Here is a 25,407-nt window from a genome sequence, read left to right as displayed (position 1 = left end):
GTTTTAATCCCCAAATTTCCCCAATTGAAATCATTCTCTCAAATTTACAAAAGAAGAACAAGTCTTCCTCTAAAAATTTTCTCTCTCTAGAAATCTTGAAGAAGAAGGGATCAACCTTTTCAAGTCAATTCTCCAATTCCTCCATTGAAGTCAAGCAATTGGCATTAAGATATGATAGTTTTCATTTATGGATCCCTTTCCTTCATGGAGTTCCTAAATTCTCCAATTTACAAAGATAGAATTCCCCAATTGAGTTAGGGTTTTCTTCCATGTCATGGGTTCCTTTGATTATTGATTTAATTGTTTGATTTATGATCGTTCATGCATGAAATGAGTTAATCTCATGTTTTATGATGATCCCCCATGAACCCATGTAATTCTCATGTTTTTCCAAGTTATGACCATATGATGTGAGTTTTGGATTATGAAAGAAGATTTTTATGAAATTAAGCATGTTCTCGTGAAACTTAGCTAGGTTCGAGAGAACTAGTTGAGATGTATTTGCATATGTTTGAGAGAAATGGTGGATAATTGTGATTCCAAGGCATATATGATTCTATCCATGATTGAGTTGCATGAGATTGAGTTACAATGGATCATTTGAGTGTGAATTAGCTCCTCATTCCCTAATTCCCTTGATTCCTTGCGTGGAAAGATCTTTGCCCCCGTCTTTAATTGTTACTAAAATCATCTTCTTATTATATATTTGTATTTTTCGTTTAGATTCAAACTAGTAGCTTGTAACCTTTTAGCTTCTCAATTGTCGATATATTGTTCCTTTTGAGATTCGACCCGGCCTCATAAGTTGGGTTATTAGATTGCTAATGATTGCTTACTTGTTCGATCATTTTGAAAGTAATTCGAGCGTTATCAATCTGCACCAAAGGTCCTTCTAGATAAAAATCGACGTTTTGGAGCTAATAGAATTGTCAAAATTACATTCTGAAGTTGTCTACCTGAAGTTATGACCGAAGTCAACTGTTCAAGTTTCAAAAGTTCCAAAATGTGAAAATTCACATAAAATCTAAACGAACGACCAGGTGACCGAGATGTTAGTCCAGTAAGTCATAAATGACTTGGGGTCGCTATAGGAAAGATCTAATGGTGGAAAGAACACAATAAAGAGGAAATAACATTGAGGGTCATTTCAATTTCTCAACCAAATTGAATGCATGACACTTTATTCTTTCAAATTAAAAATGATAATCTCAAATCGATGATATTTACTTGGAGTTGGTTAGTATTGTTAGAACATCAACCCTTCGATGAGTTTAACTCTCGATTCCAAGTTATAAGCTCTTTTCTTAGGTTTTACACCTTTTAACTCAACCAACTTAAATCTATGACATGTTTTAATATTTGCAACCACAATAAATCAATTAATATAAAGAACCAATAAGGTATATAATCACAATACAAGTTTTAGTCTAAATACCTTTAATTTAGGTCAAGTTTTCATGGATTTCACAACTCTTGGTTGTGGAGTTTAGTTACTCGTGGTAAGTGAAGTAAAGTATGCAATTGCATTCATTGAGTAAGAACTTACTTACAAAAGTTAAGGCAATCACACAAGCTTTGATTTCAAAAATCGAGGAATAAACTTCCATTATTCACACAAGCTTTAATGTTTGCAACCATTATAAATCAATTAATACGAATTGAAGAACCAATAAGGTATATAATCACAATACAAGTTTTAGTCTGTAAACACCTTTACTTTAGGTCAAGTTGTCATGGATTCCACAACCCTTGGTTGTAGAGTTTAGCTAGTCGTGATAATTGAAGTAAAGTATGCAATTGCATTCATTGAATAAGAACTTACTTAAAAAAGTTAAGCCAATCACACAAGCTTTCATTTCAATAATCAAGTAAACTCTGAATAAACTTCCATTCAAGCGTACAATGTTCTTCACTAAAACCAAGATAATAAATAAACCCCGAAAAATGCTATTTATATTCCTAGGAAATTTGATATTTAAAATAATAAAGTTTGTCCACCGAAGTCTGCTCTACGGTTCGTCTGATGGCCCGTCATAGGTGTGACAGTGTGACACTATCATCCTTTATTAGTAGCTTTGTTGGAAAATACTTAGCGGCGGTCTACTTGACGGCCCATCACAGATGTGATGGTCCGTTGGGTGGACTGTCAGATGCCTCTTTTTGTTGATGCCACTATTTTTATCCAATGATGAGCCTAACGGCCCATCAAAAATACGACGGTCCGTCAGTTCTCTCGCCAGAATCTCTTTAGTCAAGATTTAGCTCCATTTAGGTTTTTTTCTATTTTGCGTGATTTCCTATCTAACATAGTAGAAAGACATTAAACGACACTAATGTTGCTTAAGAACTAGCACTTTTTCATAGTAAAAAGTGTTAAATATGTCGTCCAATGCCGACATATCAATAAAATGTCTTGACGCAGAAACTAAAAAGAATTGTTACGTCAATGGATCATCTTTTCGTGAGAAAAATGGGGCACGACATCTAATACTGGATATTAATAACTTATTTGACCAGCTACATGATGCAGTAGTATTTTCAAAGATAGATTTGTGAGCATGTTACCACCAATTGAGAATTAGGACCGCAAACATTCCATAGAATACTTTTAGCACTTGTTACAGCTACTACGAATTTCTAGTTATGTCTTTTAATTCGAAAAATACATCAATAATATTTATGAATTTTCTGAACTGTATGTTCAAGCCCTATTTAGACTCATTTGTGATAGTGGTCATAGATCACATCCTACTCTACTCGAGGATTAGGAAGCAACATGAGTAGAATTTGAAAGTTGTGCTTCAAACTTTGCTGGGTCAACAGTTGTATAGCAAGTTCTCTAACAGAAAGTTCTGGCTTGAGTCTATGGAAGTCTTGGGGCACGTGATATCCATGAATGGGGATTTTTTTTCTTTTGGGCGAGGTGCACGTATTGTTAGCTGTATGAGGGTTCTTTGGCTGCCAAATGTATATTATAAGACCCATAATTTACCCATTCCACTTCCTTCCATTTCCCTTTCTCATCCATTTAAAACCTTTTTTCTATTTTTCCTTTCTCCTCGCAACGTTTCCTTGCATTTTTTCTACTTGTTAACTTTAATTTTTTTTTTATATTTGATATCTAGTACCTGCGATCGCAAACTCTTGCCTCGCGATTTCAAGAGTCAACCTAGTTGACTTCATTAGAAATCACAATCCTCTTTCTCCTATTGCCAATCCCTTTAGGTTACTTTTTTTTATCATCACGATGCATTATCTGATGATTACGATGATGTTATAAAAATCAATAGATTATACACATTCAATTCTGAATCTCTTGAAACTCACCTCAAATCGTATCAACAAGTTATAAATGACTAGACTGAAATATAAACATGCTCAAATCTCAAATTTAAAAGCTAATATCGAAAAAATAAAGAATATATTGTTACATAATTAAATTTGTAAATGAACTTGTTTAATACACATATTCTGTTGTTATTACCTCATTCATTATCACACAAACCTTGTCATAAATTAGTGTTTAAATAGAAAAACTTTCTTTGACTAAATAATTTTAATAATTGTGAAGACTTATTTAATAAAAAATATTTTAACATAAAAAACTGTTTCCCCATTAAAAGGTGTACAATGAGAATGTGACACATATTATTCTTCCTTAACCGAAATCCAATTACTAAATTTCTTATTTTATTAGCCTTTCGATGTTAGTTGCTATAATATAATATATTTTGAAACATGCAGTCCCAGGCATTACCTTCCTCAGTTCGTTTCTGTTTCTTGCCATGACAGCTTCACCCTTCCCCGAAAGCACAATAATATCTACCTTACTATACATTTTTTCTCTTTTATCATATATGATAAATAAATAAATATAATAAATAGTAGTAGTATCATTTTTCTTCAACCAAAGAAGAAAATCACCATTAAAGACTTTTCCCATCAGTTTCGCCGCCCTTGTTGCTTTTCTTTCATCATAATCAAAATCCAATCTTTTCTTCTTGTTTTCTTCCTTGTGAAAAGTAAAAGATCCATTTTTTTCTCTCCGATACACCCAGAAAGTGATATGTAACAGAATCCAGCTTCCAATAATAGCAATTTCATTTCCAAAAATACTTTTCTTTTAATGGATTTTTGTGTTTTTCGTTTCACTTCCCAAAAGGGTTTTTGCTTTCTCAAACATACCCTTTCCTGTCCAACTTCTCATAATATTTTCTAAATTTTGGGATTTTCTTACCTTCTTTTTTTTTTTTCTTTTTTTTTTTTTTGTGGGGCGGGGAAAAGGTTAAAGATGAGTGTAGCCAAGTCCCAGGTTTGGCAACCTTGTAAAAAGAAGAGGATTTAGCTCTAGGCATATAATTATATTAAGAAACAAAAAAAGATTTTCTGAAAAAAAAAAAGAGAGGATGGAATTGGTTTTGATTTAGAGTAGGAATTTAAAGATCTATACGGAGATTGGATTGAATAAGGGAGATGGGTTCAAGATCAAATAATGGAAGTGGGAGGACAAAAGTGGGAAGGTATGAGCTTGGGAGGACATTGGGGGAGGGTACTTTTGCAAAAGTGAAATTTGCAAGGAATGTTGAAACTGGTGATAATGTAGCCATAAAGATTCTTGATAAAGAGAAGGTCATGAAGCACAAGATGATTGGTCAGGTAAATTCTACATTTATATTTTCTTTCGTTTTTTCTCTCGACTCTGATGCTTTCTAGTGTTGATCCTTTTTTTCCAAGACTTTTATCATGAATAATGTGGAACACGATTGAACTTCAAGTTACCTTAATGTCTTAAGTTTGCCATATTTTATTTTCTTCATGTTTGACCTGGTATGTATGTCTAATGGTTGCCTGAAATTCAAGGTGATTTAGCCTTTCTTAATGAATTCTAAAATCTTTAAAAGACTCATTATTAATGGTGATGCTGTTTATTTATTTATGTTTTATGACGTTTCAATGACAGCTTAAATACATGAATGATGCTTATGAGTTTTGCAGCGATTGGACTCCGACTTCTGAGAAGTTGTCCCTTTAAAAAATATACATTCTACTCCTACATGTGAATTATTTTTAGTTTTCAGGAGCTTTAGTTAGAATTACCATGTGAAATCTTTGTTGTTTCTGAATATTGGAAAGTGCAAATTGTAACATTGCTTGTCCTTTGCAGATTAAACGGGAAATATCAACCATGAAACTTATAAGACACCCCAATGTAATCCGAATGTATGAGGTTAGTATTAGCCTTTTATCTCTAGTTTTTTATTACCCCAGACCCTTCCCTTCCCTTCTCTCCCCATGCCAATGAAAATGAAAAAGCAAAAAATGCAATTATAAAGGGAAAAAAATAACAGGGAGTGCAGTTAGTTCCTCTTTTGCTGATCACTTATCTTTTGGGCCTGCATAACCAGATTGTTAGATTAAAATAATTGGTGCAGTTTTCCAAGTACTGCTTCACTGTTTACCTGCTAAAAATTCAAACTTCTATCGCGTAGGTCATGGCCAGCAAGTCGAAGATATATATTGTTTTGGAATTTGTTACTGGTGGCGAACTGTTTGACAAAATTGTAAGATGCTCTTCCTTGAGTAGATAACTGCTATTTTCATTCTTGTCATTTGCAACAGGAGATGTGTAAGCTTTTGCCGTTTTGTTGAGGTCAGGCTAGTAAAGGTAGGCTCAAAGAAGATGAAGCAAGAAAGTATTTTCAGCAGCTTATCAATGCAGTGGACTACTGTCATAGTAGAGGTGTATTCCACAGAGACCTCAAGGTAAAGAACGAACAGTTCTCCAGGAGATTCTACAGAGTGAATGATAATGAGATTTGGTTATAATCCTTGCTTTTCTTGATTTATAGCCTGAAAACTTGTTATTGGATGCCAATGGTGTTCTTAAAGTTTCGGATTTTGGATTGAGTGCGCTGCCTCAGCAAGTTCGCGTATGACAACTTCTCATCTCTTGCAAAGTCGCTCTTTACTCTATTTGATTGATCAGCAGCTGCTGTATAAGTTTGCCAACACAAACTGCATAACTGAATCTAAATGTACATAAGTTTGTTGATATGTCATTTTAGGAAGATGGATTACTACATACGACATGTGGAACACCAAATTATGTGGCTCCAGAGGTGCTCTCTCATTAGTTTGTCCCATCATTCATTTTATTTCTATATCCTGTGAGCAACAGTTTTGATTCTTATTTTTGCTTCTTGCTACTGTAGGTTATCAACAATAAAGGTTATGATGGAGCTAAAGCTGATCTGTGGTCATGTGGTGTAATCCTTTTTGTACTTATGGCTGGTTATCTGCCTTTTGAAGAGTCAAATCTTGTGGCATTATATAAGAAGGTGTGCTTATTTATTACTGGTATTCCAAAATACATGCTGTATTTTATACATTTCCCCTGAAAGAGAGAATGTTGAGAGAAGTGAATATTATTGGCAAAAGTCTTAGAATGACACATGATGATGTACCGATTTGATTGCAGATACATAAAGCTGAATTTACATGCCCACCCTGGTTTTCCTCTAATGCAAAGAAACTGATCAAAAGAATCTTGGATCCCAATCCACAGACGGTATGTATGTGTATCTCCCTCTCCAATAGAAAGGAGGAAATAAAGCAATAAAGTTACTTGGTGAAATTTTGTTTACGTCTTAATGTGTTTACTGGCTCTTTATCTGCACTTGCATTTAGCTGCTCATTCATTTCCAAAGTTTACTGGGAATTTTATCATTTGATCACAGCGCATCACAATTACCGAGGTCATTGAGAATGAATGGTTCAAGAAAGGGTATTGTCCACCTGTTTTTGAACAGGCAGATGTTAGTCTTGATGACGTGAATGCTATTTTTGATGAATCTGCTGTAAGTAAACTTGTTTATGCAAAATGGGTCTGCCAGAATTTTGAATTTGTTGTTTAATGAGTGCTCATGTGCTTTTCCACAAACACAGAACTCTTCGAATCTTGTTGTTGAGAGACGGGAAGTACGGCCTTCTGCACCGCTGACTATGAATGCTTTTGAGCTTATTTCAACTTCTCAGGGTCTCAATCTCAGTTCTCTGTTTGAAAAGCAAATGGTACGTGTTGGTGAAGCTTATGATCTTACACACAGCTTCTGAAGTGGCACAGTTTAACATTCTTATTGACTGATGTTCAAGTAAATAAATGTTTGGTCACATTTTAGATTGGAACCATACAAATTTTTTGAAGTTTCACTTTTAAGTTTTAACATCTGCGAATTATGTTGAGCCTGACAGAAATTAGTAGTTCAAGGATATGGTAAATATGAACATTCTTCACCATTGTCAAGTCTCAGTTCAAACGAGTTACTATTTAAAACCAAATGTTGCATAGGTATATCTTACTTGGTTTCTGCAATGCACATTTGTACTAAAATGGAAAATACATGTTAAAGTTTCCAGATGTACAACAAAAGCAACACTCTTTCAAACCCAAAAGGGAGAAACAAAAAGAATGAACATGTCGCACATACAATTTTCAATGTTTGGTTTTCAGAAGGATCTAATCCAAGCAGTTTAAAGCATGTGGTACTAATCTAGGTTACTTTTGCAGGGGATGGTCAAAAGGGAGACGAGATTTACATCGAGATGTCCTGCGAATGAAATTGTTTCAAAAATTGAAGAAGCTGCTGTACCTTTGGGATTCAATGTGAGGAAAAATAACTACAAGGTGAATGGGACAAGTCATTCTTATGTATTATACTTAGGCCTGTTTGGAAATCCACCCGGTAATTGGATTTGGTGTAATTACACTCTCTGATATGTTTGGTTGGATATGTAATGACTTGGTCACCAGGTAATTGGGTGTAATTGGTAGGAGGTAATTACACTCTCCAATTTTCAAGGGCTAGAATTGCTGGTAATTACAAGTAGGTTACTTTTTAATTTCTTCCTTTTATTTTTATTTTATTTTTTTGTTTGAATTTATTTTTAATTCTATTATTTTTAATTTATTTTTATTTTTTATTATTCTAATATTTTCTAAACATAAATGTTTTATTTTGTATTATTTATATTTCATTTCATTCTCATTCTCAACCTTTTACTTCATTTGATTCAATGTAGTTTTTCGTATTATATATTTTATTTGTTTCTTCCATTTTTTTTTCATTAGCATAAGTTTGTTAGTATTCTAATTTTTAAATCAAAGTAATATTCATTGTTGAATAAGGTTATTGACTTACATTTTTCTTTTCTTTTAAATCATATTTATGTACGTTATGTGGAAATTTGACATAAAAGTATTATGTTAAAGTTTTTATTTTAAATTTAGAACTTAATGTTATATTTTCAGTTTCATTTGTTTTAGTAATATTGACTTGATATTTCACATTGCAAGCCATTTATTTTTTAGTTAGACCCTATATGATCTTTCTATCAAATGTTTTAATAAATTTATGGCATAATATTTATAATATTAATTTTTTTTTGTCAAACATGCATTTCATGATGTTCATAGAAATCTTGTACTTTTAGTTTTTATTATTAATTTGGTTAAAGTATACTACTTTGAAAGATATAAATCAATTTTTTTTTTGTAATATTAGTTAAGAAAATATGTTTATTAATTAATATATTAACAAAAAACAATATGGAGTACTTGAATACTTAATTTTATATCATTTATAAAAGCCTTTATTTGTCTAATACAAATTTTTAGTTTTAGATAATTAATTTTTATTTTTAAAATTTAATATAACCTTACAGTTCACTTGTAATTACATTGTGGCACAAACAAGTCATCGTAATTACTAGGTTGATAATTACTATCCTAATAATTACACCAATTCCACTTATTACACCAATTCCACTTACCAGGTGACTTTCCAAATAGACCCTTAGTTTTCTTTTATTGTCAGTATTGCAGAAGTGTTGTGATTTGAAGATATGTTGCTCGGAGTTGTCAATAGGTTTTCAGGCAACTCAAATACTCATCTCAGCATTGTAATGTTCATATTTTTCCTTCCGAACAACTGCTAAGTTTCTTCAATCAAGCATAGTTATTAAATATATGAGCAGTTGAAATTCTTTAGGATCTCAAAAGTCCAATACTCTAGTAGTTTCTTTGCTATTATTTAAAATTTTATTCGCGATACATTTTTCTTCTCTTTTTCTATTCTACATAATAACTGCTCAGTTTTTTCAATCAAGTATAGTTATTAAATATACGAGCAGGTTGAAATTATTTAGGATCTGGAAGTTCTAATACTCTAGTCGGTTCTTTGCAATTGTTAAAATTTCATTCATGATAAAATTTCCATCTTCCTCTGTACCAGATTAAGCTTCAAGGTGAGAAGAGCGGGCGCAAAGGACACTTGAACGTTGCAACTGAGGTATGTTTGTTTGAAGGACCTTCAGGGGTTGCTAAGTTTTTCATTGTCATTCAAACTTTTAATACAACTTCCGACACTGAGTCTGCTGTAGATTTATGAGGTGGCACCTTCACTCTACATGGTTGAGCTTCGCAAGGCTGGAGGAGATACCTTGGAATTTCACAAGGTAAACCAAATTGGAAGTTCTTGCCGTGTTCATTGATTCATTGACAGATATACATGAGAACTCTCTTGTGTGGTTTGCTAACTAAGCTAAGTGGAACCTCTAGTTGAAGTGAAGCAGATAGCTACCTCTGCTTATTTGTGGATTTTGGTTAAATCTATTCAAGTACTTTCACTACTGCTATATGCATAGAAGACTTGACGTGATGTTTGACATTTGGTCTTACAAGGCAGTTCTTTGTTTTTATCTATTAATCTTTAAAATGGTTATGTTGTATTGATGGACTTGAGCTATATCTATATCAGGTTTGTCCATGCATGTGCCTTTATGCTGATACAGTTAATGTTCTTTTCTTTTCTATACAGTTTTACAAGAACCTGTCCACCGGATTGAAAGACATAGTTTGGCAACTGGGGGATGAAGCAGGAGAGGAAGTAAAAGATGGTTAGTATACTATACTATGATGACTGCACTAACTAATTACCTATTCCAGAGTGTGTTCTTTTTTTCCTTTATTTTAAAAATTTGTCAAGCTATGGATATACCGGTATTTGCTTTACTTGTATATATGATGGGAACAATTGGATGCATGATCTTCTTATGTGCCAATGGCCAAATTGACATGAAGGTTGTCATTGTTTTTTCTTTTCATTTTTTTTAGGGGGGGTAGGGGGTGGCTAACAGGAGGAGCCTTAATCTTTATTAGAGTTAGGAACTAAAATGATGCCTTTTTTTGTCAAAAGAACAAAACCAATGTAAAAAACAAAAGTGAACGCTGTTACTTATAGGGGCAGCCCGATGCATTAAAGCTCCCGCTATGCGCAGGGTCCGGGGAAGGGCCCGACCACAAGGGCCCATTGTACGCAGCCTTACCTTGCATTTCTGCCGGAGGCTGTTTCCAAGGCTTGAATCAGTGACCTTCATGGCAGCAGCTTTTCCCCTTCCACACTCTTATAGCACATGAAAAAAGGGCTTAACGGCCTGTAGTGGGGCTGTCAGCCAAATCATAGATAGCGCATGAAATTGAGATTCATGCACTTAGGTAGAAGTGCTTACTTTTGTTTTTTTCACATTAGGTTAGTTCTTCTGGGGATAAAACATCATTTTGGTTCAGAACTCATCTTTACTGGATGTGCAACGTCTCCTAGCATAGAAAGTAGTCGTGTCTGATTGTGTTTCTTTCACATGTCTTTCGTAAACAGTCTCTCTACCAGCCATGAGGTAGTGATAAGGTTTGCTTACACTCTACTCTCCTCAGACCCCACTTGGTGGGATTCACTGGGTATGTTGTTGTTGTGCGTGGAAGTTGCAGCTATATCAAAGGGACTTATAGAATGCTTTACACGACCCCCTCCCATTCCCTTTCTTTATATGGAAAGAAAGTGAAAAACAAGAGGAAAAACATTTAAAGAAAGCTTCAACAAATGACTAATTTCGAATTGTCTTCTAGCATCAAATTTATGTTTCTTTGTCCTTTTAATGGTGCAGGCATTGTCTCAACTTGATTTTGGAGTGTGATGTCAGTGGGTTACCGATGTGTAAAACAGTGTGCCGTTGGATATTAGATACTCTGTTGTGCTGTAAAATGGACTTGTTTGATGTCAAACATCTAGTGTTTTAGCATCAAGGAGTTTCTAATTCTATGTTTTATCAAATGATTGAGGCTCGTAAACTTGCAACAATAAATACATGTTTTATGCTGCCATTATTGTAGTCTTATTTGATAACAAGATTTTAAAGATCGTTAGCCAAAATATATGCTTTTATTGAACTGGATCCAATTTGCTCGATCCAATTTTTGGATTGCTACTTTTTTTTTTACAGAAATATGTTACGAGCTAATTTGCCCCTAAAAATAATCAGTCACTGTTTCTTAACAGAGGGTACTTATTACTCTTTATATTGCAATTTGTCACTTTCCTTTGAAGGATTTCTCAAAAGCTTTAAGTTGGAAATTTTTGGAAAAACTAGATAACTAGACATGCTTCACTAATCACTACCATATATTATACTATTATTACCTCTACTTTCAAAATACTTACTATTAATTAAGAGTTTTCTATGCATCTCAAATACATGTGAATTATTTATATACAATGTGTCTAGAATAAATTACACCTAAATTTGATATAACGTGTTTGAGATACATGTATCTGAACATATTTGGAGGTTCCAAAATTTGGTAAGATACGTATTATTACAAACTAGAGTGTATATAACTAATCAACTCCTTAACTAGTAGGATTTATGTAAGTTCCCTAAAATTTTATCATATAACTAAAAAACTTAAATTTCTTAAACATTCAAAAAACAATTTATCAAAAAGGCCCAAATAGGTCCATTTATTTTGAAATAATATAGGAGCACAGAGCACTATTTAAAAGAAGTAGCTCTTTTTAATTTTAATATAAATACTAGTTTTTGTCACAAATTAAAAATTAAAATATTTCTGAATATAAAAATGTGACATTCTTTTCTAAATCAATTAATTAAAAAAAACAGAGTAGAGTGGATGAGAGAACAAAGAATAGTAGATCATCAATACCGAAAATAATAATATAGGCATTAGCTTTAGTGAGGTGAAGAGTTAGAAAATACATTAGAATAGCAAGCAAAGAATTTACAAATAAAAAAGAAAAAAAAAAGACTACTTATTATATTCAGAAATTTAGTCTATCCAGTTTTTTGGCTTATCAAGTGGTTGAACTCTTCATCAGTAGTCTTGAGCATTAATGACAATGGAATTGAAACTCCATTGTCTACAAGTTGAATATGCCTTGGCTTTATTCTTTTATCCAAACTAAAAGCAAAGTACTGAGGAAAATCTTTCAATTCATCCAATTCACCTTCCATTTCTTGTGAAAAGTAATCAAATTTTGGCTTGAAATTATTCTGAATGCTGAAAGTGAATAGTCCTGGACACCTCAAAGTCATTTCTACAGCTTCCCTTCTTGTAAATCCTAAGCTTACCAAATAATGAAGCTTTGGTATTAACGTATTTTCGACACTAGAAACCAGTAATATTGGATCTTGATAAGCTAAATGATGTACATCTGTGAATCCAAGTCTTTGAAGATAAAATAGAGTTGGTTTAAGCTGATCTTTAACACTACATATGAGCAATCTTGGACATTTGTTGATCACCTTTCTGAAATAGTCTTCAGGGACTCTCAAGTCTTTTGAGAGGAAATTGAAAACTGGGTTGAGTTCAGATCTGATATCTGAGGTTAAAATTGTTGGACACATCCCGAAGATTCTCGCGAAGTCTTTCTGGTAAAGTCCTTTGGATTGAAGGAAAGTGATGATATCATGAATTGCGTGTAAAGAAGCGGTGTGAAGACAGGGGTTTTGGGAGAGTGCTTTCCCTGAATCAACACCCATTATTTCTAAGCATAAGATTTTCTCCTTGAATTGCAATGAGATGTTCTTGTGAGTTGGTTGATAAAGTGGGTTTTTTTGAAGAATTGATTTTGGTTTTGTTGGTGATAAAAGACTCATTTGTTGATCTGAACATGACGACGACGACGATGATGCTGATGATGATGGTGATAATTTCTGAACAGAGAAGCATAAACAAGAATGAAAAGATGTCGCTGCACTAGTCATGTTTGTTGTGCTACTAAGTATTTTGCAAGTTTAAACTCTTATGAGAAAATAGATTCCTTTCTATCAATCTGTTGATTTTTATAAGGCCACTTGGCAGTTTCCTTTCAATTTATTGGCTCAGACTTGATTGTGTAGATTGGATAAGCATATTGTAAACTAGGCTTTTGATGCACCCAGCACCATGGGTTTTGGACAAGTAATTGTAACCATCCGTTTCTAACAAGGACTGATTGGATTATTCTATTCACACACAAAAATAAAGAGGAAATTATAATCATTTTAATTTATGTAACTATATACTTCGGTATGGTTGTAGATGTGAAAAATTATAATTCCTATGAATATCATATATGTGTTATTTATGTAACTATGTACTTTGGTATTTCGGTATGCTGTTTCTAAATACCAGATACCACATCGAATACCAAAAAAATGTTAAATGTATATCATATACCATACCAAATACCATTATACCAAAATCATGATATCAAAAATTTCGATATGATATGATAATTTCGTATAATATCATACCATGCCCAGTCCATGAGTCGTCATCTCAAACTGTGAGATTGATCCAGAGAAGGTTGAATCACTAACCTCAGACAACATATGCATCCCATGAATCGTGAAATGTGTCATAACTTGTCATTCCAAGTAGTGAGATTTAGGCAGTTAATGCAGAAGAAATGGGTGAACGAGACCCACAGTTCACAACGACGAATCATGGACCCATTGACAAGTCACGAGACAAGTCATGGGATGCGTTGCAACCTAATATCCTAGTTTGTTTAGAGTCAATTTTTTATGTCTATAAATACTTTCCTTAAGGGTTTATTTTACACATTAATCAGTATTGAATGTTGTGACATACGTTGGAGTGAAGGAACTTTTGATCATTTTTCTTAATTTTTGGATATTATTGGTACTGTTTGGAATTGTTTAATGGTTAATACAAGTTTGTTTCTTCTACCCAACTCTTATACGTTGCTTATAATGAATTCGAAGAATCTATGATCTGAATCTTGCAAGGATGAATAGTGAAATCCCATAATTAGGGATGTGAGAACCTTCATGAATTAACGAATATTGGTTAAATCAAATTAGTGATTTTTAAATGGTGAAGTTACATGCATTGTTAATCTCTCTGCTTTGATTATTTTGTAATGGTTGCAAATGTTAGAAATCGTCATAAATTTTAACTTGCGTAAAAAAGAGGCAAATGACCAGGAAAAGAGATTAACAACAGAGATTTGAGGCTACTAACACTTATCTTATGATTTGAACTCTCACAAGGATAACGTATCCAAAACAATTAACGAAGGTTAATGGGTCGGGGATTGATGAGTCATTTCAGGTTTCTTTCTGAAACAAGTGTTGTCCTCAGTGCCTTTTTGTACTTCGTAGGCAATATCATAGTAGCATCATGAGAGAGCTCGTAAAACCTCATCTTATACTCAGATAAAGTCATGGAGCCCTGCTCCAACCTCGAGAACTGATCTTAGAGTCTATCTGTAATGTTTAGTGGGATAAACCTTGCCAAGAAGGCCTCAGAAAAATCTGACCACGACATCGAAATAGACCCAGCTGGCCTAGTCTCTCGGGAGAAATGCCACTATTGCTTGGTTGGCCCATCAAGCTAATAAGCGGTAAAGTTTGCTTCTCTTCACTCCACCAAACCTAAAGTATATAGCCGCCCACAACAAGTAGTAAGAAACTCATAAGCATCATCCCCATTCTCGCTAGAAAAACCTCGAAGGTGAAGGTCTCAATAACACCACCCCGAGCATCTTCTGCTCTTCTAGAGGCGTAAATCCGACCATAATCATTAGTTGGGCACCCCTAGCTGGTACCTAAACATGAGGTGCCGCCGCTAAAGGCTGACCTAGTGGGGATAGTGCTAGTGCAACTATAGGTGGGGTGTACTGATAACACTCAACTACACTTCATCCAATTCTAAGTGTAGACGGTCGTAATCAAGTATAAACCCAACGAAGAGTTGGGATCGATCCCACAAGGAGTGATATGGTAGATAATTCAGTTACGAAGTAAACGATGTGTTCTAGTCGGTTATAAGAATAGATGTTATCGAAACAATTTAAATAAGTTGCAGGGGTTGACAACTAGTGTCAATTTGGGGGGGGGGGATTAGAGTGAGCGATTAACAACTACGAAAACATGGGGTAATCAAGTAGAGAGGGATCCTTGGGGATGTGATCGATTAAACGCCAATTTCTCTATATGGGTGATTATTATCTACTTAAAAACTATGAATCTTAGTGAGTAGGCTAGGCTTTAGATGTAGTAGCCATATCTCGATCAACTACCACGAATCAAGCGAGTTCTCTCGAAGCTCGACAAGCATAACAATATGAACAACCTAAAACCTTAATTAATCTACTCTCTCGAGTTAGATTGGTATGATCGAATTAAGATTCACTTTCTCAAGCTGAATCAACAATAACCCAATCACTACAATCATCCTTTGATAGTTTTAATTCTAAAACCTCTTTCTCAAGCAAGCCAAGAATGCTAAACTAGAACTGTATTTGCAACTACACTTCATGAATTAAAACACAACTATCAATCAAACCCACTTCAATTCAACATTTAAATCAGTGAATACTAACACCAATAAGCTAATTAGAACATTCACATAATCACACCCTCAAGAATGGGAGTTTTAGCCACACATCATAAAAAGCAATAAAATGTTACCAACTATGTTCTCCATCAATTGGGTAACAAATTGTAAGTCTTCACAATGCTTGGAATCAGTTCAAAATCAAAACCCAACTTAAAATTCTACTCAAAAACTACTAAAAACAGTGTTTAGATAAAAAAAAAACCGGAGTTAGAATATGTGGGAACTTTTTTGGAACCGGAGAACTCCTTTTTCATCTTTTAAAAATCGTACTCTTCCAGATTTTCAGCTTTTGAACAAATCGGCGAAGTAAGTCGAGCATCGCCAAACCAGTCGGCGATGCACCAAATGTCCTCGTCCATCACTTTCTTGAAATGACTCATCACCATTCAACTTCTGTAACTTTGGGCGATCAAGATCTCCATCGCCGATCCATTCGGCGGTGTTCTGCTGAGTTAGACATTCCATCGCCGAGTTGGTTTTTTCCCAAGACTGGCCTTCTGGAACTTTTGGCGAGCTAAAGAACCACTCGACGGTTCGCCGAGTGGTCTTGGAGATCACCAGCTTTGCTTTTCTTCAACATTTTCAGCTTTTTCGCTTCTTTTTGCCCGGTAATGTCCTTGCCTTGCTCCTTTGCCTTTATTTTTGCAAATTAACACTTTAACATCAGTTTAGAGCATAAAATAGGCATCGAGGACACTAAAACTATGATTATTAAGCCCTAAATGAGTTGAAATCCCCGACTTATCAATACCCCCAACTTAAACTTTTGCTTGCCTCAAGTAAAACACAAGATCAATCAATTCAACAGAGATACCTAAAAATAGTGCTGCTCAAGACTCAAGATGCATGCACATGAGGTTCAATCTACTCACACAATGTTCAATTCTGCACTCCAAGTTTCAAACTATGACTATCCATCATCAAATAGAATTTAAGCTCACAATGCTTGCTTCAAATGCAAGCTCAAGATCAACAAGGGTATTTGAATGCCCTCACTTCAAGAATGATTCCATGTTCACACAAAGTTCATGAAAATTTCATTTCGGAATCAAAAGAAACTCTCACACTCTCAAAGTTAAACATATGCATGATTTTTCCCATAGGCTTTCCCGTATTTTCCAGTCAACATGACATTAAGCTCAATAAATATCACAAAAATCTTTCAAGGCTTGTAACAGGGCTGAGGGTAAAGGTATGATCATTTTGGCTTAGTGACTTCTACCTTCATCAAGCATGGCCTGGATTTCACTTTTTTTTTTCTCCTTTTCTTTCACTCTTTTTAATTTTCACAATCCATCATATGTTCTTTTAAGCATGACTCATTGAATACCCCATTTCTTTGATCCATTTTACAAACTTTATTTCAACAACTCTTTATTTTTCGATCTTTTTCTTCTTTCACTTTTCTTTTCTCTTTTTTTTATATGGAGGGGTTTCATCTTTTTCAACATGATCCTTCAAGGGATAATTTCTCAAACTTCTTGACTTTCCTCCTTTTTCACAACAACCCCAACTTAGGCTTTTAGCCTAAGTTGGCTATTCAAAATGACCAATGCTTCATGAAGATTTTAGGTGAGAGAGAAAGAGGTTAAATGTGTTCAAGTTTCATCCTAAGAAAAGGGTAGGCTCAAACGGTGCCAAGCAAGGTTCACACTCTCACAAGGTGGTCACAAAGAGGTATAACAACAATTTTGGTTCACTCTCCACAAATTGTTCCTAAGATCATCTCTATCATTCGCCTACGCTAGTCGATTGGACAATCGAGACAAGTTCTATGTATTATAAAGCACACATTCCAAGACAACCTCACCACACACGTCATTCAACATAATCATCAAGCAAGACTCTATAATTTTATTGAGCGTGCAACAATTTTCACTCCCCAAAGCTACCCCTAAGACGCGGACATGGGACCTAGGATCACGAGTGACCACAAGCTAACCCTATTGGCATATCATAAGCATACTAAATAAACTGATGTAAAGAAAAGACTGTGCGGAAGCATAAGACATGACATAAAGGAAAATGATGGGGAATACCCATTCTAAATCTGAAATAATTAATCTGAGAAGAGTTCAATAACAACTGAAGATGAAACTCAAAACAAAAACAAAAACTATCTATGTCTGAAATAAGCCTCTAACTGACTAGAAGTGCTGGGACATGCCCCAGCTAAATCTAGCAAAACTGAAACTAAAGACTAAAATCAAAAGACACATGTCTGACGTCCTTGAGAAATGAGGACTCACCACTGATGCTACTGAACTGGAGATCGGGAACCGATCTATGCGTGATTTGGAAGCTGAGGACCTGAACCTACATCACGAGAAGATGTAGCGCAGAGTATGCGTTAGTACTTGAAAGGTACTGGTACTGAGCATGCATGATAGAGTAAAGTTGAACATTAAACATAACTGAAACAAAGCATAAATCTAAGCAATGATAAGAGATAAGCATGATACTATACTGGAAATACTGAACATGAAATGACTGAATGCAATGACCAAGTTTATGACATGATGATACTGAAATCTAACTGTAACTGATAACATGGTCAATGCAATAAAATCTGACTATAAGGGAGCTACTAATAACTGACATAAAACCACATGATCTAAATGTGGAGTCCGATGTATACACACCATCGAGAGGACCCAATATACCCTGCCAGAGGTATAAAGGCATGACTGACATGATCACTAAGTATAATGCTCATAAAGGGGACTTACCTACGGGGCACGTAGTTCTGGGACTATGAGGGTGACTGACCTTAGTCCACTCGGTATTAAGCTACTCCCAATTAGAATGTATATAAGTAACATTATGACTGAAATGTTGAAGTACTGGATAGCTCACTTACTGACATGCAAACTCTGAGAATGCATCAATTATGACTAATAATGTGACATTCGTAAACTGAAGCATGTATATATGAATAATCCGACCTTACATATACAATTCATGGACTAAACGAATATATACAACAAGGATTGTGAATATCATACAAGAAACTAAGCAACAATATGATAAATCTGATTTGGATCATTCTAACAGCTAAAACCCAACAATTTCTAACATTCAAGAAACCCTAGGTCTAGATAATATTAAGGGGATCAAGATTCTGACTGAAAACTAGGGACCTAATGAGCGAAAGGAACCCACTAGATAAATCCCACATACATGGTGACGAATTCCACGGAGAGATCTGTCGATTTTGGGGTTGAAACTGATGAAAACCTGCTGCGTTATGGAACTAGGGCTGGTAGACTTTTTATCCTCTATTTTGCTCTAAGTTTGATCGAGTTTTAGTGAATCAAAAGACTAGGTGATATACCGTGAGTTTACGATATTTTTTAATACATTTCACTTAAGAGTTGTGTGTGTCTAGAGCTATTTCTAATGGTATTAATGTGTTTTTATCATGATTGCAGGAAATAAGTTCGGACGTGGAAGTAGAGAGACACAACTGAAGATTGTTGCAGAAAAGGGCACCTACGGACGTGACCTATGGACTATAGGTCCAGTCACGGTCTGTAGGTAGTAGGCGTAGATGGGAAGACATGGCTTGAAGGAAACATCAGGGAATTCTTGACTAAGTGTGGAACCATGACTACAAACGACGGACCGTAGGTCGACCTACGGGCTATCCAGCAGCTCCGTCGAATGATTCAGAAAAGGGGGTTCCAGTACCTGATTTCAAAAGTCTAAGTATGAAACTATGGAGGAGGATCCACAGACCGTGCATCGAGTCATGGCCCGTACTGATGATTCGTCAAATGTCACTGAGAGGGGGAGATTTTGAGCTGTGGAAAATTGCCTAAGTCCCAAACCACGGAAGGGACCTACGGACCGTAGGTCAGTCCACGGTCAGTAGGTCAGTGTCGTCGATTGCAACCGGGTCCAAAAACTTTATTCCTTATTTCGTTTCCTTTTTATTTGGGATATGTTTTTCTATATAGAGGGCATGTAAACCTCATTTTTGGGGGTTAGACACTATTACTTTAGTTCTAGTTTTTGGCTTTGGAGATTAACTTGCAACTTTAGCAATTCTTGATTTCCTAAGTTGGGTTTGAAGATTTTTTTCTTGGGAATTTAAGTTGAGATTCTGGGTTTCTTCTACTTATTACGTAAGTTCATGATTTCTTCATCTAAAAATATGAATTGTGTTCTTGCTACTATGGGTAAGTAAATCCACAACTAGGGTTGTGGGAACCATGAACGATTAACAAAGTATGAATAGTAACTAAGTAATTCTTGAATAGTGTTATTACATGCATTGATAATTCTTTCGTTTAAAAGTCTTTTTAGCGATGACCAACGTTAGAACTCGCTTTGTTGCTACTTGCCAGACCAAGGAGGTAGTTAATAAGAAAAAATTATCAACATAGATTTAGTGTGATACTATCTAATAGTCTAATGTCAATTGGTGCGAGGGTGAAAACTAATCCATACATTGATGTGATGTCTAATATGAGATAAATGTAAGGATTAGTAAATTATACACACGTAGCTGGACCAATGTGCGGGGTGAAATTCTCTAGTTGCCGGACCAAGGAATTAGAGATACATAACTTATCACTTTGCATGTAATACACTAGGAAAGGATTACTATTACTGGGATAACCGTGTTATGAGCTTATGGGGAACACGTACACCCTAGTTTCTCTCTCTCATTGATAACAACAAAGTTTGAATCTTCCTCACTTGTTCTCTAAACAATAATCAATTATTTGTTTCACAACCCTCCCCCCCTTTACATACTTGTCTCGAAAATACGTTGACTAAATGAATATAATCGTAGGTTAAGTTTAAGTCTAAACCATATTCCTCGTGGGATCAACCCCAACCTCCAAGTTGGGTTCTTTACTTGATACTGATCGCTTATACTTCTTAAGGGAGGTGTAATTTGAGTGTATCAAATTTTGGCGCCGCTGCCAGGGAATAAGGATTTTAGATTAAGTTTAACTACATTATTGAACTTTAGTCAATTATTTCCTAATTTTACTTTTTCTTTTGTTTTTGTTTCTCTCAGGTTCCTACTCTAGTGTATGCCAAGTACACAGAGTCAAGGTGAACCACTGACTCCTTATGATCCAGAATTGAACAGAACTTTGCGAAGGATGAATAATCAAGGGGTCCCAGCCAATCCTATCGAAGGAAATCTAGGTGATGGAGTTGAGTTGCAACCAACTAGTGTTAATAATGAGAATGCTGAAAATCAAGGTGGTAATATATTGGGAGATGCATTGAGGCTACAGAATCCACTAGAACCGAGGCTGCGTGATAACTATAGGGTCGACTTCAATGCCACTGAATCTGAATGACCTATTGTTCTACCTCCGGGGTATACATTCGTGGTAACGAGCAGTCTGATGTAGATGCTTACAACGAGGGGTTTGTTCTCTGGTATGGCATTGGATGATCCACATGGGCACATGGCCAAGTTGAGGAGTGTTTGCAAGAGTTGCGTGAGTTGACCGGATTTAGACATGGATGTCATTGGGTTGAGAGTCTTTCCTCTATCATTGACCGGAGATACTGCTGTATGGTTTACTGAGCTTCTTTATAACTCAATTCACACTAGGATCAATTGTGTAAAGTGTTCATGGCAAAATAATTCCCAGTGTCAAAGAAGCTGAACCACAAATATAAACTCAAAAACTTCGTAGTGCTACCTGGAGAGTCTGTGAGTAGTTCGTGGGACAGGTTCACTGCTTTCATAAGAAGTGTTCCAAACTATTGTGGTTGTGCTTCATACTATCGCAGGAGGATCATATGGTGAGTTCACTTTTGAGGAGATCGTTGAGAAACTGGAGAAGATTTCCCGGAACAATAAAGCATGGAGCACTCGAAAGTCAGACATTGGAACAATTTGCATCTAGTCAATCTACCGATGACATTTGTGAGGAGATGGCTCAGATGGGGATATAACTTGGGTTGGTGTTGAAGCATGTGAGCGGAGGTACCAAAAAGATAAATGTTGTGAATTATTTGACTAAAAATCCACCACCAATTGAGGAGTGCTACTATGAAGAGGATACTTATGCAGTGAATGACCAGAAAGGGGGTTTCCGAGACAACGCGTAAAGTTCCAATTCGAATAATTGGTGCCAAGGTCAAGGAAACCAAGGTCGAAACTATGGCAACTACAATCGAGAGGGTCATTATGTCAGGGATGGGAACTACAATCGCGACAACAACTACAACCGGAACAACTATAGAAACAAAAACAATAAGGGTGGGCCATATGTTCCCCTTCAAAATCGGGAATCTGGTAATAGGGAAGATGGGGGTAATATGTCACGTATTAAGGATATGATGCAGAAGATGATGAACAGGTTTGATTTGACTGATGAGAATGTGAAGGAGATGCGAAATGAGTTGTCTAGAATCGGTCAAAAAGTTGATGCCCATGCAGTGTCGATCAAGCAACTTGAGAAGCATATGAATCAATTGTCCACTACAGACGTCAGCCTAACACACTTCCTAGCAGCACCATCCAAAATCCGAAGAATGATGGGCATTGTATGGCAGTCACTACTCGAGGGGGTAAGCAGACCATTGATCCACCCATATCGTCTGAGGTTGAAGTTGAGGTTAGTAAAGATGATGATGAGATCGAGGGTACTGGAGAGTCCGAGAATGCTACAGAGAAGGAAGTGGAGATAACCTAAAAAGTTGTTCCCATGCCTAGACCTCCACCTTTATTCCCACAGAGGTTAGTGAAGAAGACTGAAGAAGGGAAATACCGAATGTTTATAGTATGTTGAAACAACTTTCCATTAATGTTCCGTTGATAGAAGCCTTAGAGCAAATGCCTGAGTATGGGAAGTTTATGAAAGATATGGTGAATAAGAAGTGGGCCGTGAGTTTTAAAGATGATGATAGGTTGCAACATTGTAGTGCTATTGCTACAAGGTCCCTTGTGTAGAAGAAGGAGGATCCTGGTACCTTCACTATTCTTTGTACCATCGGGTTGCTGCATTTTGCAAAGGCATTATGCGATTTGGGTGCTAGTATTAATCTGATGCCATTGTCTATTTACAAGAAGTTGGGTTTGGGAGATCCAAAATCGACTGTGATGCGATTGCTCATGGTCGATAGAACTGTGAGGAGGCCCATTGGTGTGCTCCATGATGTACTAGTGAAGGTGGAGTCGTTTATATTTTTGGTGGATTTTGTGAAACTTGATTGTGAGGTTGATTTTGAGGTTCCCATCATCCTTGGGAGACCATTCCTTGCCATTAGGCGCGCCTTGGTCGATATGGAGAAAGGGCAGATAAAGTTCCGATTGAATATGAACAGGTAACTTTCAATAATTGCAGATCCATGAAACAGAGTAGTGAGCTCAAGTCGGTATCAATGGTGAATCATATTGTACAGAGTGGTTCTGAGGTGCCTATTAAAAAGAGATTAGGTGTTGATGCACTAGCAGCGGTAATGATGAACTTTGAAAGTGATGGTATTGGAGACTATGATGAATTGGTCGCCGCACTTGATAGGTTTGAATTCCGTTCAAAACCAAAGAGATTGGAGTTTGACATGAAGAATCGCGACTCTCTACCTGCAAGACCGTCTGTTGAGGAGGCTCCGAAATTGGAGATTAAGGATCTACCATCAGATTTGAGGTATGTATTCTTGGGGAGAGATGGTACTTTACTGGTCATCATTGTGGCAGATTTGAATGTGACATAAGTTGAGGCATTGGTTTCCATGTGGAAGAGGTTCATGCGGGTTATTGGTTGGACTATTGCAGACATTATTAGGATCCCTCCTGACATTTGTTCTCATAAAATCCAACTCATGCCAGATCACAAGCCTAGTATTGAGCACCAGAGAAGACTAAATCCGCCTATGCAAGAGGTAGTGATAAAGGAAATCATCAAGTGGTTGGATGCTGGAGTTATTTATCCCATTGTAGATAGTAGTTGGGTTTGTCCTATTCAGTGTGTGCCCAAGAAAAGGTGGGATGACTGTGGTTCCAAATGCAAAAAATGAGCTTGTTCCGATGCGGCCTGTGACTGGATGGAGAGTCTGAATGGACTACCGGAAATTAAATGCTTGGACAGAAAAAGACCACTTCCCTATGCCATTCATGGATCAGATGTTAGACCGACTTGCTGGTAAGGGTTGGTATTGCTTTCTTGATGGTTATTCGGGCTACAATCAGATTTCTATACCTCCGGAAGACCAAGAGAAGACCACTTTCACTTACCCTTATAGGACTTTCGCCTTCAAACGGATGCTATTTGGGTTGTGTAATGCTCCAGCGACCTTCCAGCGTTGTATGATGTCAATAATTTCTGATATGGTGGTGGACACTATTGAGGTATTTATGGATGATTTCTCTGTGGTAGGGGACTCTTTTGATCGATGTCTGATATGGTGGAGGACACTATTTAGTTATTTATGGATGATTTCTCTGTGGTAGGTGACTCTTTTGATCGTTGTTTAAACCATTTGGACGAAGTACTGAAATGGTGTGAAGAGGGCAATCTTGTGCTCAATTGGGAAAAGTGTCACTTCATGGTGAAAGAGGGGACAGTTCTGGGTCATCGGATTTCTGAGAAGGGTATTGAGGTTGATAAACAGATAGTCGAGGTAATAGAAAAGCTTCCACTACCCATCTCTGTTAAAGGTGTTAGAATTTTTCTTGGGCATGCAGGTTTCTATAGGAGGTTCATCAAAGATTTCTCCAAAATTGCACATCTATTGTGCAAACTACTTGAAAAGGAGTATAAGTTTGATTTCAATGATGCTTGTCTGAGACCATTTGGAGAGTTGAAGGAAAAGCTAGTTTTCGCACCTATCATTATTTCACCAGATTGGGGGCAACCGTTTGAGGTAATGTGTGATGCGAGTGGAGTGGCGCTTGGTGTGGTATTGGGACAGAGGCGAGAGAAGATTCTTCATCCCATTTACTATGACAGCAAAGCTCTAAATGTGGCTCAAAAGAACTATACAGTGACTGAACAAGAGCTTCTTGCGGTGGTTTTCGCATTCGAGAAATTTTGATCCTACTTTATTGGTACTAAGGTCATAGTGCATACTGACCATTCTGCATTGAGGTATTTGATGGCTACGAAGGATACAAAACCGAGGTTGATTAGATGGGTGTTGTTGCTGCGAGTTTGACTTTGTGGTGAAAGATAGAAAGGGGACAGAAAATCAGGTTGCCGATCACTTATCCAGATTGGAGGAAGAGGCTATGCTCAAGCTTGGTGATATGGCTGATATTAATGATGCTTTCCCAGATGAACATGTATTGGCTTCTTCTCATGATCTGATTACTTGGTTCGCAGACTTTGCTAACTACTTGGCAAGTGATCTGGCGCCATCAGATTTGTCTTTTCACCAAAGGAAAAAGTTTATGCATGATGTGAAGAAGTTCTTGGGATGAGCCTTAATTGTACCAAAGTTATGCTGATGGGATTATTCGTCGTTGTGTGCCCAAGGTTGAGATGTTTGAGTATACTAGAGGTGTGTCACTCATCGCCTGTTGGTGGGCATCATAGTGGTATTCGGACTGCGCATAAAATTTTGTAGTGTAGGTATTACTGGCCTACCATCCACCAAGATGCTCATGATTTCGCCAAGTCTTGTGACCATTGCCAAAGAGAAGGAGGAATTTCAAAGAGGCAAGAGCT

The 25,407-nt window shown here is 36.2% G+C and overlaps 2 protein-coding genes across 2 annotated transcripts; one reads left to right on the top strand and one right to left on the bottom strand.

Annotated features, from left to right (window-relative positions):
* The first annotated feature begins 3,762 nt into the window (after nt 1-3,762).
* Nucleotides 3,763-11,283, top strand: LOC102604911 (CBL-interacting serine/threonine-protein kinase 23). The gene is made up of 15 exons (XM_006361484.2): nt 3,763-4,656; nt 5,165-5,227; nt 5,490-5,561; nt 5,656-5,763; nt 5,850-5,930; nt 6,066-6,119; nt 6,213-6,338; nt 6,479-6,568; nt 6,738-6,857; nt 6,946-7,071; nt 7,568-7,684; nt 9,291-9,347; nt 9,439-9,513; nt 9,876-9,954; nt 10,999-11,283. The coding sequence occupies exons 1-15, from the start codon at nt 4,474-4,476 to the stop codon at nt 11,013-11,015; spliced, it is 1,368 nt and encodes a 455-aa protein (XP_006361546.1). The 5' UTR covers nt 3,763-4,473; the 3' UTR covers nt 11,016-11,283.
* Nucleotides 11,284-12,045: 762 nt separating this feature from the next.
* LOC102604575 (uncharacterized) lies at nt 12,046-13,288 on the bottom strand. The gene has a single exon (XM_006361483.2). It carries the CDS (start codon nt 13,114-13,116, stop codon nt 12,184-12,186), a length of 933 nt encoding a protein of 310 aa, XP_006361545.1. The 5' UTR covers nt 13,117-13,288; the 3' UTR covers nt 12,046-12,183.
* Nucleotides 13,289-25,407: the final 12,119 nt, after the last annotated feature.

Source organism: Solanum tuberosum, unplaced genomic scaffold (assembly GCF_000226075.1).
Source record: "Solanum tuberosum cultivar DM 1-3 516 R44 unplaced genomic scaffold, SolTub_3.0 scf00359, whole genome shotgun sequence".
Lineage (NCBI taxonomy): Eukaryota > Viridiplantae > Streptophyta > Magnoliopsida > Solanales > Solanaceae > Solanum > Solanum tuberosum.
Note: the sequence above shows the minus strand (reverse complement) of the source record. Positions and strands in the feature narration are given on the sequence as shown.